Source organism: Ceratotherium simum, chromosome X, assembly GCF_057802395.1.
Source record: "Ceratotherium simum simum isolate JZ-2026a chromosome X, ASM5780239v1, whole genome shotgun sequence".
NCBI lineage: Eukaryota > Metazoa > Chordata > Mammalia > Perissodactyla > Rhinocerotidae > Ceratotherium > Ceratotherium simum.
Genome location: NC_141940.1, coordinates 86,647,139 through 86,666,805, shown reverse-complemented (window position 1 = coordinate 86,666,805; position 19,667 = coordinate 86,647,139). Strand labels below are relative to the sequence as shown.

At 43.5% G+C, this 19,667-nt stretch overlaps 1 protein-coding gene across 1 annotated transcript; it reads left to right on the top strand.

Annotated features, from left to right (window-relative positions):
* Positions 1-1,323: 1,323 nt before the first annotated feature.
* Positions 1,324-18,675, top strand: ALAS2 (5'-aminolevulinate synthase 2). The gene is made up of 10 exons (XM_087426629.1): positions 1,324-1,504; positions 2,160-2,282; positions 3,107-3,214; positions 5,886-6,108; positions 6,681-6,865; positions 9,502-9,681; positions 12,290-12,454; positions 13,019-13,287; positions 14,380-14,542; positions 18,394-18,675. The coding sequence occupies exons 1-10, from the start codon at positions 1,324-1,326 to the stop codon at positions 18,555-18,557; spliced, it is 1,761 nt and encodes a 586-aa protein (XP_087282755.1). The 3' UTR covers positions 18,558-18,675.
* Positions 18,676-19,667: the final 992 nt, after the last annotated feature.

Genomic DNA, 19,667 nt, shown 5'->3' with positions numbered 1-19,667 from the left:
ATTTCTCCTTTATCTTTGTGCCTGACTGACTCTCTGCTCCTGCTGGATTCTCTCTTCTCCTGCTTTCAGTGTTCTGGGTCTTCCTGTATTCCTCTATGCTCCTTGATCTCTCCTCATGTCCCTTTTGTGTCCCTCTGTCTATCTGTCTCTGCCTCTACCACTGCTCTCTCTGTCACTCAATCTCTCTCTCTTCTCTCTTTCATCTTCTTTCTCTCATCTCAGTCTCTCTCCCTATCCTTTCATATTTATTATCCTCCTCTTGTCTTGTTTTTCTGGATCACTCCTCCTCTCCCTGTTCTTATCTCTACCCCATTCCCTTTCCCTCCAGCTTTGATCTTTTTCTCTCCCACAATTTCTGTTCTTCTAACTCTACCACTACCACTGCACCTTTGTTCTCTCTCACTTTTCTCCTTTTATCTTTACTAATTTTTCTTTTCTTCTGACTCTTTCTCTACTCTCTTATTCTTTCCTCCATTTGAGTCCCCATTAATTCATTAATTTACTCCCAAATTCAACAAGTATTTATTTAATGCCTGGTATGTGTATTTGGTTTCTTGTTTTCTGATCTTCTCACCATTCCCTTTCTCTCCTCTGTCTTAGCCTCTGCCTCTTTCATTCACCCACAGACTTGTTTCCCAGACCCCTTGGGTCTTGCTTTCATCCCTTTCAGGAGCAAATCCAAAGACAGCAAAACACCTATCTGGTGGCACATGGTTTGTAGGGCCTAGGGCCTAGGGCCTGCCTTTTCATCCTATTTCCTGAATCTAGTTAAGCTGGTACCTGTGGCCTCAACCTCCTTCTCCTTCTCTGGCTGGGCATGCTCAGGAAACACTCTGGACCAAGCCTCAGGAGCCCTGGTCAATAGCATTTGTCTGCATTAGCAGGTTGAATCTTCACTTGGCTGAGGCCAATATTCTTAGCAAGATTCTTGGCATTAAGTGTTGATCAAAGGGTTGGTTGGTTGTCAACTCTCATGCTGCCACACAGAATCACACTTCAATGATCCTCACCATCACAGATGGGGTCAGTGGCAGAGTCTGAGTCAGAATTCAGGCTTTCTGACCTCCAGTTGGAACTCTTTCCTTCATCCCTTTGTCTAGTGGTCAGTTTCCTATTTCTTTCTCTCTGCTGCTGTATTGGTACATTTTAACATTTGGAAAGTTCTTACTCTGGAAGGACAATAAGGGCTTCTCTGGGGAGGTCAGCAAGAATTGGGTAGGAAGCTAAAGGCAACCAAACACAGGAATGACCCTTGGCTTTTGGCCAGGACTTTATGATGGACTCTCATCTCTTCCACATCTTCTGCAGGACTTCGGGCTCAAGATGGTGGCTGCAGCCATATTACTACGGTGCTGCCCAGTGCTCGCCCGGGGCCCTACAGGCCTCCTGGGTAAGGTGATTAAGACTCACCAGTTCCTGTTTGGTATTGGACGCTGTCCCATCCTGGCCACTCATGAACCAATCTGTTCTCAAATCCACCTTAAGGCAACCAAGGCTGGAGGAGGTAAGAAGAGGCTGCTGGCAAATGGGGGAGAATGTCTAGGTCCTGGAGACAAGGTTCCAGATCATACTGGCCATCATTGCCTAATAATTGAGAGGCTTCACATGAAAAGTATCAAGGCAGAATGAGCTGTCCTAAAAATACACCTGGGATCTGACTTCTGCCAGTGTGTCTAAAAAGAGTCTCACTCTCATGCCTGTCACACTCTATATATTCCAGTTATGCTGAAACTACTTAAAATTGCCTGGACCAACTCTACTATCTCAAGATTCTGTGCCTTCACTGCTGTCAAATGACCCTTTCCCATAACATTTACCAGAGTACCTCTTATTTCTCATGCAACACTTTATCTCCTTTGTGAAGCCCACCTAGACCTTTAGCCTGTCCAATGCCAATTTTGGGTCATGTCTCCTCCCTCTTCTAGACTTCCACCGCCCATGTCCTCCCTCCCATCTCAGCACTGTTCATAATGTGTCTTTAGTGTGTGTCATTCCCACCAGCTTAGGAGCTCCCTTAGCACAGGGACCAGACTCATCCATCTCTGTGTCTCTACCATAGTTTGAGATAGAGATTTGGGATATAGTAGGTCTTAGTAATATTGTTAAACTGAACCTATGGCTAGAAATGCACTTCCACTTACTCTTTTACCTTTGTATAGACTCTCCGTCTTGGGCTAAAAGCCACTGTCCCTTCATGCTGTCAGAACTCCAGGATGGGAAGAGCAAGATTGTGCAGAAAGCGGCCCCGGAAGTCCAAGAGGATGTGAAGACTTTCAAGACAGGTTGGAGTCAAGTTCTACCTCATCCAACCTCTACTCCTAATGCTTGAACTCACTTCATCACAGTCTTGAACTAGGCTAATCCAAGAACAGCTAGTACACACCCCATGATGGGAATTCCAGTTTTTTCCAGGGGAAACATGGTAGGCAATAGCTTAGACTGTACACTGAAATGCACCCTCACCAACACACATGTGCACAGGATCTTGTAACTTTTAGCCATTAGTCTAAAATAAGCCCTATAGAGTTCTGCCTTCTCTCTCACAAGTGGCTAAATGGATCCCAACAGGCTGGGCTCCCACATTTAAGCAATACCATTCTATGACAATCTGTATTTGTATGAAACAGTAAGTGTTGGAAACAGGTACATCCTTTAGAAGGGTATGGAGCCCAGGTCAACTCAACTGATGCAGACCACTCAAGATAATCCACTTGAGAGATGGCTACACTGTTGACATCTTTCATAGGCCCTTTTGGGACATCATTAAGGGTAAAAATTTCAAAATTGCATTTTAATGACATTCAGAAAAGAAGAATAAGGTACACTGCCCTGCATCTACCTCTCAAGTGCAAGACCCAGGGTGGCTTCCCCAGTTACCTCACCCAAGGGAAAGTCCTAGTGGGAAGAAGTGTGATTCACCTTATGGAAGGTTTCCTGACACAGGAATCTCCACTGGGGACATGAGTAGGGGCTCCCTTTGCAGAATATTTCTGCTGTACTTCATGAACTTGAATTTTCATATGTTGTATTGAGTTTAAAGAGGATGGTATGTACTTTCTTTTTTCCTCCTCTCTTCATGGCCAATGAATCTCACACTCCTTCTCAGACCTGCCCAGCTCTCCGGCATTAACCAGCCTAAGGAAGCCATTCTCCACTCCCCAGGAGCCAGAGCAAATATCAGAGGTCACACACCTAATTCAGAACAACATGGCTGGTGAGTTTGCTGAGGTGGAAATAAAGGGGGAAAGAATATGGAAGGAGTGCTGAAAGGGCTTATGACACAGTAAAGGAAATGGTAAGGAAGCACTTTGGAATCAAAGGGAGTCTTTGTTTAAATTTTAACGCTGGCTCTTGCTGGATCTATGTGCTTTGGCAAGTAAGTCATTTTCTCTTCAGTGGGATTTTAATACCTGCCTCAACAGGTTTACATGAGGAGGAAATAAAATTACATTTATGGAAGTGTTTCTAGCTTGTTATGAGACTTCATTAAATATTAGGTTTATTCCTATTATTTCTTCTCCATGCTGCCCTCAAAAACTCTCATCCTTCATAGAGAGCCCTTTTCTCTCTTGCATGTGTTTATATTCTTTTGTGTGTGTGTGGGAGGAAGATCAGCCCTGAGCTAACATCCAATGCCAGTCCTCCTCTTTTTGGCTGAGGAAGATTGGCCCTGGGCTAACATCCATGCCCATCTTCCTCTACTTTATATGGGACGCCGCCACAGCATGGCTTGACAAGCGGTGTGTCGATGCGCGCCCGTGATCTGAACCGGCGAACCCCGGGCCGCCGAAGCAGAGCATGCACGCTTAACCACCGCACCACCGGGCCAGCCCCTATATTCATTTTTCATAATGGAATTTGTTTTATTTTCCTAATATAAAAGGAATATGATTCATTGTAAAATATTTTTCAACAGATACAGGGAAGTATAAAGAGGGAAATTTAAGTCACTCAGAGTTCCACCATACATCATTAACTTTTTATTATATTTTCTTCCAGATATTTTCCTATGAGTAAACACACACACACACATACACAAACACACACACACCCCTCCTATACTCCCCTCCACACACATGTTTTTATTAGAAATGTGATCTTCTTCTACCCAGAGTTTGTTATTTTGCTTTGTCTACTTAACAATATGTCATGGGCGTCATTCCATGTCCCTAAATATAGAGCTGCATAATAATTACTAATGGTTGAAGTGTGTCCTGTAGCATGGATGCAACATCATTCAGTTAACCAAGTACCTACAATTCAGGTTATTGTTTCCAATTTTTTGTGTGTATTCTTCCAGTTTATATTGTATGTTGGTTTTACATACATATAAATGTACCCAAAAATAATATATAGTATTATCTTAGACTTAATATGGATATACTGGAGATTATTTAGCCATTCATCTTTTGGGTTTCTTCCAATTTTTCCTATCACAAACAGTGGTGCAGGGAACATCCTTGAATGTACCTCCTCATGCACATAGGCAAGGGTTTCTCTAGGATAGACACTAAGATGTAGAAATTCTTGGGGTGTAAGAGTGTGTACATTTTCAATATTAATAAATATTGCCAATTAGTCCTCCAAAGTAGTGTGCCAGTTATCAAAGAGAGCATTCATATTCTCATACCCTCTCCAGCACTTGATATTATCAAACTTTTAAATCTTTATCAATTTGCTGTGTAAAAATTTGTTTTTGAAGTTTGATTTTCCTTGATTAAGTATCTTTTTCTACATTTATTGAATTGTCTGTTTATATTCTTTGCTCATTTTTCTACTAGGTTGACATTTTTTCATAGTAATTTTCCAGAGTTTTTTAAAATAAATTTTGGTTATCAATCATTTTTCTGTTAAATATGCTACAAATATTTCTCTAGGAATGGCAGTATATGCATATTTCCAAACACCCTTGCAGCAAAGATGTTACCGATTTACACCCCTACCACATAAGTTGCCATCTGCAAGAATCATGATTTCTGTCTCATATATAGAGTTCTAGAGTTTAACAAGCCCTTTGGCATAGATTATTTCAATTTATCCTGAAAATAAGGTTGCTCCATTTTGTGGTGGTAGCAGTTAAATAAGTGGACTCTAGGTTACTTACCTGCAGGCCACTTACTTGCTACATGACCTTGATCAAGTTACCTAGCCTCTCTATTCCTCAGTTTCCTCATCTGAAAAATGGAGATACTAATAGAACTTTCCACATAGGGTTGTTGGGGGGAATAAATGAAATAATATCTATAAAGTTCCTAAAAGAAGGCATTACATTTAATAGGCACATATTAAATGTTGGTTATAATAATATAATTAAATATTAGCTGTTATTATTACTACTACTATTACTATAGTTGCAATAATACTACTATGTGTCAGACATTAGTTTCAGTGTATTACATTCCGTTTGTCATCAGATGCCCACAATTCTGCAAGGAAAGTATTATTAGTCCCATTCTAAAGATGAAGAAATTAAAACTAAGAGAGAAGATTCATGACTTGCTCAACGTCACACAACTAGGAAGTAGCAGAGTGATGACTAGAAACTAGATCTGTCTAATACTTTTTCCACTGAAACTGGAAGTAGTGATCCCAGTAAGGAGGCTGCCACACTAACCTTGAGAAAAGAGATGAGGCCTTGCCAGGGGTAGGAAGCCTGAGTGAATACATGAATAAATTACTGAGTGAATGAGTGAGTGAGTAAGCAAAGGGATGGTTGAAAGAAGTAGTGGAGAGTTAATGTAGCCCAGTAAGTTAATGACTGCTCAAACAAATGAATAAATGAAAAGAGAATTGGAGAACTCAAAATCAACAGCATGCATAAAATATGGACTAGCCAGGAAGTGATTTAAAATGAATTCTTTTCATCCCCATCTCTACTCCTGCAGGAAACCATGTCTTTGGATATGACCAGTTTTTCAGGGACAAGATCATGGAGAAGAAACAGGACCACACCTACCGTGTGTTCAAGACTGTGAACCGCTGGGCTGATGCATACCCTTTTGCCCAACACTTCTCTGAGGTATCTGAGGCCTCAAAGGATGTGTCTGTCTGGTGCAGTAATGACTACCTAGGCATGAGCCGGCACCCTCGGGTCTTGCAAGCCACACAGTGAGTAGCAGGGTCTGGGCCATTAATTGTGGGGATGCATTCAGAGAAGAGCCAAAGCCACACATGGAAGGAAAATGCAGAGCTGGCAGTAGAAACCTGAGTTCCACCCACCCTTGAAGTTGGACCCCTTTTATCCAAGGTCCTACAGCATATCTAATCCTCAGATATGAACTAAGTCAGTCCACAAACCATGTTTTCCAAACCCTTGGGTGGTCAGTGCTATGGAGGAAAGAATAGGAGACCAAGCAAGGCCCACTCTCCATGAGCTCTTACTCTGGCTGAGGAATGAGTATTGCCAGAGATGGTGTGTGACCTCCTCTAGAAGGTCTTTCAAGTTTCTCAAGCTCAATCTAGCTTCTCCCTTCATTCCTGTGTGCCTTCAGCCTGAGAAGGAGGATCCAGGTCTCCCCATTGTCCTCATCCTGCCCTCTTCTTGGTCACATAGGACACAGCTCATACAGGATCACTAAGTCAACATTGACCCCCGTTAAGGAAGACAAACTTACATAGTTCCTCAGTATCTGACAAGGGTTTCTTCTTTCCATGTCTCTCCTCTGTTTTCTCCTGGCCAGGGAGACCCTGCAGCGTCATGGAGCTGGAGCTGGTGGCACCCGCAACATCTCAGGTACCAGTAAGTTTCATGTGGAGCTGGAGCAGGAGCTGGCTGAGCTACACCAGAAGGACTCAGCCCTGCTCTTCTCTTCCTGCTTTGTGGCCAATGACTCTACTCTCTTCACCTTGGCCAAGATCCTGCCAGGTAAGCCTGAGGCCTGAGCTTTGTTCAGGGCTGGTATCCTGCAATACAGCATCCAGTCTCACTGCCTCCATCACTTCTTCCCTCTATTCTGAGTTCACTTGCTCCTATTGCCCTTCTTTCTTACCCACCTTGCATATCCTCAACACTGGATGACTATATCCCTCTCCTTTCTTTCTTTCTGCACATAGGCTGAAGACCACTACTGAGGAACATTGCCCAACCTCACAGAAGGGTAACACCATAAATTTGTCACCTGCTAACTCAACTGGCCTCTTAACACTCAAAAACAGTCCTTTTATGTCCCTACATCAGCTTTTTTGAAAGTTTCTTCTCCCTTCTAAAACCTGTGACTACCTCTTCCTTCACTCCTAGCAAATAACCTCAGATTTTACATCACAAAGAAAACAGAAGCCACTGTACAGGAACTCCTTTAACTTATAGCCACCAAACCTACAAGCTTATCTGATTGTTCATCTACCCTTCTTTCATTTGTTCCTTTTACAATTTGAAGGTGCATCTCTTCTTCTGCCTAAAGCCAATCACATCACTTATACACTGGATCCCACCTGGATCCCTTCTTCACACTCTCCCACTCTCTAGCCAATAATGTCCTCAACTCATATGCTTGTCATCCTTTCGTTGCAGCCCCAACCCCAGATGAATAAAATTCTCCACCTTCCCTATGTAAATCCTGGACTTACATAATTTCTCAGGTGGGAGCCACTAAAACCTCATGGTCCTCAACCTCTACCGGGTCCTCTATGCTGTCTGGTAATCCTATTTCCATGATCAGCTCTCCAAGTCTCCAGAGCAGCTTTGCCAAACTCCCATTCTCCTCAGCCTTCCCATAACTCCACCTCACCCCCACCCATCGCAGATGACTTCACCTCCTACCACACTGAAAATAGATGACCTCAGGCAGCAATGTCCTCAACTCCTTGCCACAACCTACAAACTCACGAGCATCCCCACATATCCTCTCCTTAGTCCTTCTCTCCTATCACAGTGGAAGAGGTGAACTTTTCTTGTTGACTAATCCTTCTGTTGGGGCTCTGTGTCCCATTTGCCTCTACCTCCTCAGGAACCTTGATCTATCAGTTTCCTCTCTCCCTCTTGTATCTTTAGTCTCTCCCTCTCTTTAAACATGTTGAAGTCTCTTGCATCTCAAAAGACTATTTCTCCTCATCACTCTTTAGCTACTGCTCTATCTCCCTCCTCTCTATAATAGGCAAACTGCTTGAGAGAAGTCTCCACACTTGCTATCTACTTCCTCACTTCCTGCTGATTCTTCAGCACACTGTAAACATTCCCACTGCTTCTCGGAAACTTTTTCTAAAGTCACACATAACCCCAACTAAATCCAACATCTTTGGGAATTTCTTCAGTGAATCCCCTCCTCTACCATTAGATTTCAACTTCTTTCCATTTCCACTGCCACCATCCTAGCCTAGACCAACATCATTTTCTTGATTTCACCTTTGCCTACCTACAATCTACTCTTCACAGCAGTCAGAATGATGATATTTTAAAAATGCAAACCTATCTTTGTTACTCCCCTGCCCAAGACCCTTTAATAGATTCCCATTGCCCTTAGGACCAAATCCAAACTTCTTATCATGGCTTATAAAGCTCTTACTAATCTGGCCTCTACCTACCTCTTCAGTCTCATCTTTTGACACCTCTAATATATTCATTCATATATTCACTCACTCACTTATAAATTGGTTATTTATTTATTCATCCATCCATTCAAGAAATGTTTACTTAGCATCTACTGTGTACTTAACTTTATACTGTGTACCAGAAACAAAAAGATAAAAATATGTGGTTTATGCTGTCAAAAACCTCCCAGTCTACTTGTCCTTCAAGGCAGGTCTTCCAAGAAGTCATGCCTCATTTCCTCAGGTAGAAGTGATCCCTTACTCTAATGAAAGACCAAGGTTCCTTGATGTCAGTGCATTTTTAGAGGGCCACCAATTTCCCACCTCCACCTGCCCTCCCAGCACTGCCCAGTAAAAAGCCCTGCATTCCTCAGGTCCTAGAGAAAAGTCTCCCCCTCTCTGGATATTAGCTTCCTCATGTGTACAGTAAAAGGGACTGGATTCCATGGTCATTAATGGCCCTTCAAGCTCTGACATGTCATGAGCTTATGATTCAAAGTGTGGAAGTCTGATAAGTATCCACTCTGTAACTATAAGCAGAAGGATGCTACCTGGAAGAGGTGGGATTTCATCTAGACCAGGAAGAATCTAGCATCAGACCAAGTCAACAAGCATTGCCTGGGATAAACTCATTTCCAATGCTTGATCTTGTATCTGGGAGAATGAACATAGTCCTTGTCCTCAGGAAACTCTAGAGATTCTTGGGAAATTAAAATTTCTTCCACCCCATGATAGTCAGAGGCCAGACCAAGGTTAGAAATGACTGGAGAGAAGGGTGTAGGGGTCAGAATTTCAGGGCAGGGGAGTTCTTCCAAGGGAGGAAGAGGTGTCACAAGGGCTTTCAGAGGAGAGGGAAGCAGAGGAGGATCTTCAAAGGGAGGGGAGGGCTGGCTCTCTGCCCCTGCCAGGTCAGTCCTGAGGTTGAAGTGGGAATACTGGGACACAAGCTTAATAATTATGCATCTGGTTCCTCAGGGTGTGAGATTTACTCAGATGCGGGCAACCACGCTTCAATGATCCAAGGTATCCGCAACAGTGGAGCAGCCAAGTTTGTCTTCAGGCACAATGACCCTGACCACCTGAAGAAACTTCTAAAGAAGTCTAACTCTGAGACACCCAAAATTGTGGCCTTCGAGACTGTTCACTCCATGGATGGTATGTATATGTGTGAGTGTATGGTTACTAATGTTGGTCTCACAAAAACCATGATGATAATGATAACGGCTAATATTTATAGAGTGCTTATTACCTGCCAGGCAAAATTATTAGTATTTTACATGTATTAATTCACTTAATCTTCACAACAATTCTATGAGGTAGGTGCTATTATTATTTCTATTTATTTACACGAGGAAACTGCGAAACAAACAAGTTAAGTAACTTGCCCAAGGTCACACAGCCAGTAAATGCCAAAGGATGGAGGCAGCTATTATGCTGATCTTACAGGTTAAGAAACTAAAGTTCAGAGACAGCACCAGATTTGTCTTGGAGAGCTCTGTAAATTGGTGCCAAAGTGAGTATTTTCACCCTAGGTTGTATGATTTTAATTCCTTCACACGACATTCCTTCCACTAAAAATGATGTGCAAATCAATCATCCCAGTGTCTGGTTTCTGCAATGGAAAATTTTACAAACCATTGCCTGGGAGTTTTTTCAAGGTCCAGTATGAAGCATTGAAATCAAAACAGGTTTTGAAGTCAGACAGACCTGGGTTCAAATCCCACCTCTGGCACTTACTGGCTCTATGAACTTGGGTAATTCTTTAACTCTCTGAGCCTCGGTTTTCCCCAAGGTCAAATATCTGCTTTTAAGAATTAAATACGATGGAAGCCATTCAATTCATTATGATTTAAGTAGAAATAAATGACCTTTACCCTCCTACTTCTTTTCTTCCCCCAACTGAAACAATGCCTAAATCATTCTATTGCTGCCTCTCTTGAACAGAAATCATGTTTTAGGCATCACCTTCTGGATTTATTAAAGGAAAGAGGTCCTCATTTTATTTCAGTTTGTCACTTTTCCAACTGAAACAAAGGAGAGTCCATAGTATTTTCTGATTTAGCCAATGTAAATGCCATCAGCATGATGTAATGATGATCCACAGGCTGTGGAACCAGACTATCCATGTTCAAATCCCAGCATGACAACTTACTAGCTTGGGTAAGTTTCTTAATTGCCCTGTGTCTCAGTTGCCTTATTGAAAAATGGAGGTGATGATAATAGAGTAGCTATGAGAATTAAATGAGTTAATATATGTGAAGAACTTATGGTCGTGCCCACTCCCACATTTCTACAACTAGCAAGAAAGTAAAACCATCCCAAGATTATGTTTCTACCACTGAGACTACTCTAATTCATTATTTCTTTAGTGGAAACCATGTTGGGACCATTCTATTTACTTATCTTTGCAAATGAACGGTTCCTTAATTTTTTGTTGGAAATTCTGCCTAAACTGTCAGTCCTAGGGCTAAATTTCTCCCATTGAAATGATGCTTGAGCCATCGCACTGTCCTCTCCGTCTCGAGCTCCATCTCCTGTGGTTGTCTGCCTTCATGTTGTCCCACCAGCTGCTCACATTCTTTAATCCTGGCCTGGAGCCCCCGTTTCTACCCGAAGAAGTTTCTTCTATATTCTAACTTCCTGCACCTCAGTAATTTCCAAGGATAGGAAATGGCAGAAGGTGTGGGTTCTTGTATATGCAGAGTGGCCAGAAAGTCTATATATGATACAGCCATTTGAAGGCCTTATAAACAACTACTAGCATAGAGGATGTCTAGAATAACATGGAAAAAATGGTAAATCTGTATGGGAAATAGAGGGGAACATACAGATTACTTCTAATTCACCTTCATTCAATAGATTGAGACTGAGCCTGTGGGAGGGTGACCTCAGGTAACAACATTGAAAGAGATGAGAGATAAATACACTCCCCAAGAGACATAGAAAAGACAAAGAGACAGAGGCACAAAGAAACTCAGAGACACAAAGGTACAGAGAAAGAAAGTCTGAAGCAGAGAGATTGTCTGAGAGGTAGACAGAAAGGGACACAAACAGTATGAAAGATTGAAGAGAAGTGAGGGAGGAAGGTGAGGGAGTGAGGGAAAGAGGGAGACAGAGAGACAGAGAGGGAGGAAGGGGAGAGGAGAGAGAAAAACAAAGGCAGAGACAGATAAATAGAGACATAGACACAAAGATGGAAATGGCTACGAAAAGAGATAGTTACAGAAAGCCAGAAAGATAGAAATGGGGAGGACCAGTGAAGAATAAAGATATTGACAGGGCTGCCAATAGCACCTGACTGAGGGTGTGAATGGGGTATGAAATCAGGACTGCATTAACCTGGAGCAAAAGGTGACTTTTTTCAATTTATTTAAACAAAGGCATCATATAGACTAGTGCCAACCCTAGATGGAAATGCACAGACTTGTAGGAAAAGAAAAAAAAAAAAAACAAAGTAAGCAGAGAGAGGCTGGAAAATGCATATACAAGAGGACAGACATTGTCAGAATGAAGTAAAAATAGACAGAGAGGCAAGCCTTGATCACAGGCTGGGGAAAACACACACAGAGACACACACACACACACACAGCTTGGGTTGGAGTGAGGCGAAGGCAATCAACACATCCTTTGGCACGGTCCCAACTGAGGGTGTACATCCTCGCCCTTTTCCAATCCAAAGTAGTTAGGGGTCACAAATTCCATGCTGGAAATGGAGCTAGGGAAAGGTTATGATCTCCTACCACTATTCCTTGGCTTTTCTCAGGTGCCATCTGTCCCCTTGAAGAGTTGTGTGATGTGGCCCACCAGTATGGGGCTCTGACCTTCGTAGATGAGGTTCATGCTGTAGGACTGTATGGGTCCCGAGGTGCTGGGATTGGAGAACGTGATGGAATTATGCACAAGATTGACATCATCTCCGGAACTCTTGGTGAGTAAGTGCCTTGGGCTGCACTCATATACAATCCAAAAAGGAGGCCCCTGCAAGACCCTTTTCTTCCTCCTCCCCAAAGCTGCAAGAGCTATTTGGGTAGAATTCACAGCCCCAGGCTGTGGAACTCCTGGATTCCCTCCTTCCACTCCCATCCCACTGCAGAATTGCTGAGAAAGTCTGGGAGGGATTTTTGAGAAGACCCCTGAGCTGACAAATAAGCAGGTTCAACTCAATAAGTGGAGCGTTGTGGCTCTAAACTCCTGCCCCACCCCAGCCCAAAACTTCATCTTACCTCCACTTTGGACCTAACCAACTGAAGGTCCCCACCCAGTCCCTGCCTATCTAGTCATTGCATATGGCAGGCCTTGAAAGTCCTATCTCAAAGCAGCAGAAGTATCAGCTGTCTGCTTTATCATGGACAGGAGAGATGAGCAGAGGTCTGGGAAGGGAGTCTGGAGTTCCAACTTCTGGTGCACCTCCTTATATTACCTGGGGCATAATCCTGTTCCTCTAGGGACTGATAATGGGGTCTGTGCAAACCCTCCTCCTCCTTGTCTCTAGGCAAGGCCTTTGGCTGTGTGGGCGGCTACATTGCCAGCACCCGTGACTTGGTGGACATGGTGCGCTCCTATGCTGCTGGCTTCATCTTCACCACTTCACTGCCTCCCATGGTGCTCTCTGGGGCTCTGGAATCTGTGCGGCTGCTCAAGGGAGAGGAGGGACAAGCCCTGAGGCGAGCCCACCAGCGCAATGTCAAGCATATGCGCCAGCTACTAATGGACAGGGGTCTTCCTGTCATCCCCTGCCCAAGCCACATCATCCCTATCCGGGTGAGAGCCCCACCCTGCCCATTGCCCTCTCCACCTATCTCTTCTGGGAGCCCTCCCACACCCAGCAAACCAACACCTGCTCCTGTCATCAACTCTTTGCTTTCCTGTTAACCATCTTCCTTATTGCCAGCTTTGTTACCCTTTTTGAAAAATTATCAGCCATTCTGGATTAACCAGTATTTTTTTGAGGGGTTAGCTATTATGTCATGCTTATTAGACTGCCCTGACCCTCACAATATTGAGTACCTATGGCCTATAATTCAGTGTTTTTCAAACTGTGGATCAAGACAATTAGTGGTCTTGAAATCAGTTTAGTGGGTTATGACTAGCATTAAAAAATAAAAGAAATAGAATAGAAAATGTAGTATCTCACACACAGTAAGGGTATCATTTTATGAGAAATTTGTTTCCGTTTCGTACATGTGTATATGCACATGTATGTGTGCATGTGTATATGTGTAGTATAGTCATGGTGTGAGATGTATTTCTTACTGAGGATTGAAGTCAGAAAATATAAAATCAAAAGCCCTTGCACTAGCTGCTATTTTGAATTTGCAACTATGTTTGAGTGTTTACTGCCTTTATAAATGAACTGCTACTTCTTTCTTAAATGACACCTATTTGTGTGTGTCAGTAAGTTGGGGTGTGGGAATGACACTTTTTTGTGACTGTTTTACAGATGAGAAAGAAATAGTCACTGCTCCTTGGGCTAACTCAATATTCCCTTGAAAGACTGCTTTTATAAATACGTTTTTTTAATTAACCCAGTCACAGCACCCCAGAGGTGGCTTTTTCCCAGGACCACCTCAAATTAACATATTAGCTAAGTAAAACCAGTGTGCTTGCTCTGCAAATAGCTTCAAGACAAGGTCCCTAACACCACCTCCACCCCACCCCCTTCAAATTTGATTGCTGCCTCTGAGCGACTCCTTGATAGAAATTCTAGAGCTGCTCCTGACTAAGCCCCTTATGAAAAAATCTGTCCCAAAATTCAGTGGTGTTCCTTGATCTGGTTCCCTCCACCTGTTTAACGGAGCTAGTGATAGTAGGGCCAGAACAGTAGATACTTACAAGCTTTTCTCCTGAGCCCAGGTGGGTGATGCAGCACTGAACAGCAAGATCTGTGATCTCCTGCTCTCCAAGCATGGCATCTATGTGCAGGCCATCAATTACCCAACTGTCCCCCGAGGTGAGGAGCTGCTGCGCCTTGCACCCTCCCCCCACCACAGCCCTCAGATGATGGAAGACTTTGTGGGTAAGTCCTCAACATGGGTGCCTACAGCACTCTCCCTCCTTTGAGCCCCAGGATCTGAAGAAGTTGAGACAATGGATGCCATTCAGTTTAAAAATATATTTCTGGAACATCTATTTTGTGCCAGACTCTATACTTGGGTCATAATGAATGAGAAACAGTCACTAGACTCATAGGGCTCCAGTTTGGTTGAGGAGGCCATAGCAGACACAAACAATGACTTCAAGGGGTGATCAAAGCTCAACAAAGCCAGTGCATGGGGGAGTTGTGGGAACAGACAGGAGAGGCTTGACCCAACCTGTGGGATTCAAGACAGGATTCCTAGTGGAGGTGACACCTGAACCAAGTCTTGCAAGGTGAATGGTATTAAACCAAGAGAAGAAAGAGGTTGTGGAAGGGTATTCCTAGTAGAGGGAAGAACATGAAGAAAGGCAAAGTGGAGGGTGAGAAGCAGCCTGGGATATTTCAAGAACAATAAGCAGATGCTACTGGAATGTAGGGCAGTAGGAATGGAGTGGGTGAGAGGAGTGTCAGTCTACGCATCTACAAAGACAACACAAGACAGGGACTGGATTGAGAAGTTTATAGAGCTGACTGAGTAGCTTGGGTTTTATCCTGAAAGATGCCAATTTAGTCAATTAACCTAAAGTTTACTGGATTCCTGTTGGGTTCAGTTTTTAGCACAGGGCCTGGCATAGAGCTTGTGCTCATTCCAGGTCTGTGGGGTGAAAGACATGTAGGCAGTTGATGGTCTAGCAGAGGAGAGACACACACTTGAATGGTGCTGGTCCAGTGTGATGAGCTCCAGTGCTCTGGCAGATGGAGGGAGAGCGCTCATTTATGGCTAGAGAGCGTAGGAAGAGTGAAATTAGGGAGGCTTTGTAGGTGAGGAAGTCCTTGTGCTACATCTTGAAGTACATGTGGTACCGTGTAAGGACATTCCAGAATAACGGAATTCCATGAGCAATGACCTAGCGATAGGAAAACAGAGAGCATGCATTGGCAAGAGTCATTCTGTTTTTCTGGAGCGTAGGCAGTGTGAGAGTTCAAGGAAGACAAGATAGGCGCCATTCATTCATTCATTTAAAAATATCATATAACACTAGCCAACATTTATTAAGTACTTACTATGTGCCAAGCACTGTCCTAAACACTTTACATGTATTCACTCATCCAATCCTTATGGTATAGAGATGCTATTATTAGCATTTCTATTTTATATATGTGGAAATTGAGGCATAAAAATATACGATAACTGGTCCAAGGTCACACAGCTACTAGATTTGAACTGGGGAGTCTGTCTCTACATCCATGGTCATAACCACTAGGTCTGCTACCTCTCTGAGCTGATGATCCAGACTTCTGAACTTTTCGCTCAGTCCTCTCAGTTGCACTGGGCTTCAATTACAGAGCTCCCAGTACTCTCAGTTCTCTGAGTGTCCATTTATGCAAGAGCAGGAAATAAATGAGAGGTATCCACTATGACTCCATGGTCCTTCAACCCCACAGCTAACCCATCCTGAAATCCTGCAAATGTCCTCAACAATCTCTCTCAAATCTCTTCTCTTTTCTCCATTGCCACTTCTTTAATCCATGTCAGTGTGATTTCCTCCTAATTTTCCTGCTTCTCTCTTGCTTCTTTCTAATCCCTTCTCCATACTGACCACCAGAGGGATTTTTGTAAAAATCTGACCATGTAGCTCCCTTGCTTAAACCTCTTCATGTTTCCCTACTGTTTAGACTAGAGCAGTGGTCTCCAAGGTGAAGCATGCAAGATGATCTATAGGGTGAGGGGATTTATTAGAATTTTATGTTTACTTTTTATCTTAAAAAATAGAAAGTTAAGCATTACCGATATTGATCTTTAATATATAGACTGACAATGATTCATGTATATAGTATATTAACGTACATAGATTGGAAGCACATGCTAAAATGTTTGTACTGATAGGATATATAGTCCAAAATTCAGAGACCACAGGCCTGTAGAACAGTTGAAGCTCCTTGGCATGGTATTTAAGGTCTTCAACATGGTGATCTCTATAATCTCACCTCTTCCCCACATTCATTTTATTTCTCCAGCTACACTGAATGACATGTAGTTCTCATTTTGCTCTACTTTCTTACCTCTGGGACTTTGCTAATGACACTCCCTTCTGATTGGAATACCCTCCCTCACCCCTTCCTCTGACTTACTTCCTTTCATCTTCTAGACTTAGGCATCCTTTCATTCATTATTTCAACAAATACTTATTGAGAATCTACTGTGTGCTAGACACTGCTCTAGGTGCTGGGGACCTAGTAGTAAACAAAATAGACACAAAATTGCTTCCTTCTGGAGTTTACATTCTAGTGGAAGTAAATAGTCAAAAACACTTTAAAAATAAGCAAATTATATAGCATGGTAGATCTAAGCACTATGGAAAAAAATAGAGCAGGATAAGGGGGATAGGAAGTGCTGGGGGGGAGGGGCTAGTTTAGAGGAGAGTTATAGCATTAAATAGTGTTAAGGGTAGAGACCATTGAAGTGACACTTGAGCAAAGATATGAAGGAGGGAAAGGAGTTAGCTGGGCATATATCTAAGGGAAGGGCATCCCAGGCAGAAGGAACAGCCTAAGGCAGGGAAGACCGTAACACAGGAGTATTCCCTTTGTATTTGAGGAACAATAAAAAGATGAGTATGGATGGAGTGGCATAAGCAAGAGGGAAAAAGATTGAAAACTGAGAAGAGAGGGGAAACGTGGGGCCAGATTCTGTAGGGTATTGTAGGCCGTTGGAAGGATCTGGGCTTTAACTCTGAAATGGAAAGCTTTTTGAAGGATTTGAGCAAAGGAGTGACATATCTGACTCAGATTTTAACAGAACTGCTCTGACTTCTATATTGAGAATAGACTGAAAGGGAGAAAGAGCGGAAGCAGGGACATCCATTAAGGGCTACTCTAATATTCCAGGTAAGAGATGATGGTAGCTCAGACATGATGAGAGCAATGGGGGTGATGAGAAGTGGTCAGATTTTGAAGGTGGAGCCAAGGGCATTTGCTGATAGATTGGGTATGTGGTAGAAGTACAAGAGAAAAATAAAGGATAGCTCTAAAATTTTTGGACTGAGCAACTAGAACTGCCATGAACTGAGATGGGTAAGCTTGGTGGAGGGTAGGGAGATTAGTAGCTCAGTTGTGCTCATGCTAAGTTAGAGATGCCTATTAGACATTCAAGTAGAGATACAGAAAACCAATTGGATATACAAGTTTAGAGTTCAGGAGAGAAGTCTGAGCTGGAGATGAAAATTTCAGATCATCAGCATATAGAGAGTGCTTAAAAGCCATGAGACTAGACAAGATCACCCAGGGAGTGAGCATTAAAAAAAGCCAAGGACAGAGCCCTGGCACACACGTGAGGCACTTCAGACAGTGGGGTCAGGTTCTCTCCTCTGGGTTCCCAGCCCCTCCAAGTAGGAACACCCCCAGCCCCAGGCTCCTGGGTCACAGCACTGATGACACTGTGTGGTTACTGTCAGTGTCATCTTCCTCTCCAAGCTAGGAATTTCCAAGCAAATGGATTCACTTCTTGGGCTACAGCATGCCCTGTACTTAGGGAGTGGTCCAGGCCAGGCCAGAACAGCTTCAAATTGTGTCAAATGAGTGCTTCCCAATCTTTTATACATCACAGCACTCATACACAAATGGTAAAATTCATAGCACACAATGGAGCGAACAGAGGAGGCTACTTTGGGTTCCAAGACATCTCAAAGGGTTGAATGGATCAATATCTTGGCACATCTGTACTGTGACACAGGGATTAAGAAGACCTAGTCTAACCAATTCTTTCCCTCCCCTCCCCCCACCACCTTCAGAGAAGCTGCTGGTAGCCTGGACTGAGGTGGGGCTGCCCCTCCAGGATGTGTCTATGGCTGCCTGCAATTTCTGTCGCCGTCCTGTGCACTTTGAGCTCATGAGCGAGTGGGAACGTTCCTACTTTGGGAACATGGGGCCCCAGTATGTCACCACCTATGCCTGAGAAGCCAGCTGCCTCAGATCCCCATATCACTTGCACTTCACCTAGGGCTGGGCCTCCTTCGTCCTCTGCTTTGTTGTGTGGCTCTAGCTTACTTGAGTCTGAAAATAAATAAAGAGCAAACTACAGCATTTGTAGCCCTTTTTTTGGACAGAACACAGACAACTGCACTATACCTGACTCCCTCAGACAAGTGGCAGAGCCAGGAAGAAATCACAGATCACTTGTTGGTCTGACCAACCCATTTTACTGATAGGGAAACTGAGATCCAGAAAGAAGAAGGAGATGGCCAAAAACTTTGTGCAACACAGTGAGTTGCACAAAGAGCTAGGACACTTAGCAGGTTTATTTGAAATGGCTCTTTCCCAATAGTTTCCACAAAAATCCAGGGATTGACTCTTTACCGGTAGACCTAGAAACCCAGGCCCCAGGTAGTCCCTGAAGCCAGATAGAGTTAGCTCTAACCAAACTGCCTCGAGGGGGGAAGTGGTTCCCCAAAACTTCAGAGGTATTTTCCAGCAGAGAGAATGGATGGATGTTCTCCTCAATCCATTATCCTCTTTTCCTCCCACAGCACCTTATAGAACAGGACTTACCAGCCCTGTTTTCCAAGGTGAGAAAGAGGCTTGGCTATATAGCAAGCAACTTGTTCAAGGCAATGCTTCCAACCTTTCCAGGTCACAGTGCACAAAAAACATTTGCATGGCACACTTGGGTGAACTAACGATATGACATGCCTAGGAGGCAATCTTTCCTGACACTTGTGCAATTCCTGGCCCTCTCTGGCAACTCTAGGGCTGAGGGACCCATTTCTTTCCACTCTGCAACTCATTTGTGGCAGCTGTGGGACACACCAGTTGGGAAGCACTGGTTTAAGTCTACATAGCCCACTTGAGTTTTCTGCCACACCCCACCCACCTCCCTTGCTGATCCAACCTTAGCAATGCAGGGACCCGCTACAACTCATCAGAGATCTTCACAGTGAGTACCACTCCTCCTTCCTCCCCTCTCCCTGGGAGTTATATTATCAGGCTACAGGCAGCTGGCAAACCCAGTTATTGAGATAACGTTTCTGACTCAACTTCGTGGAGCACATTCAAAATGTCCACATGA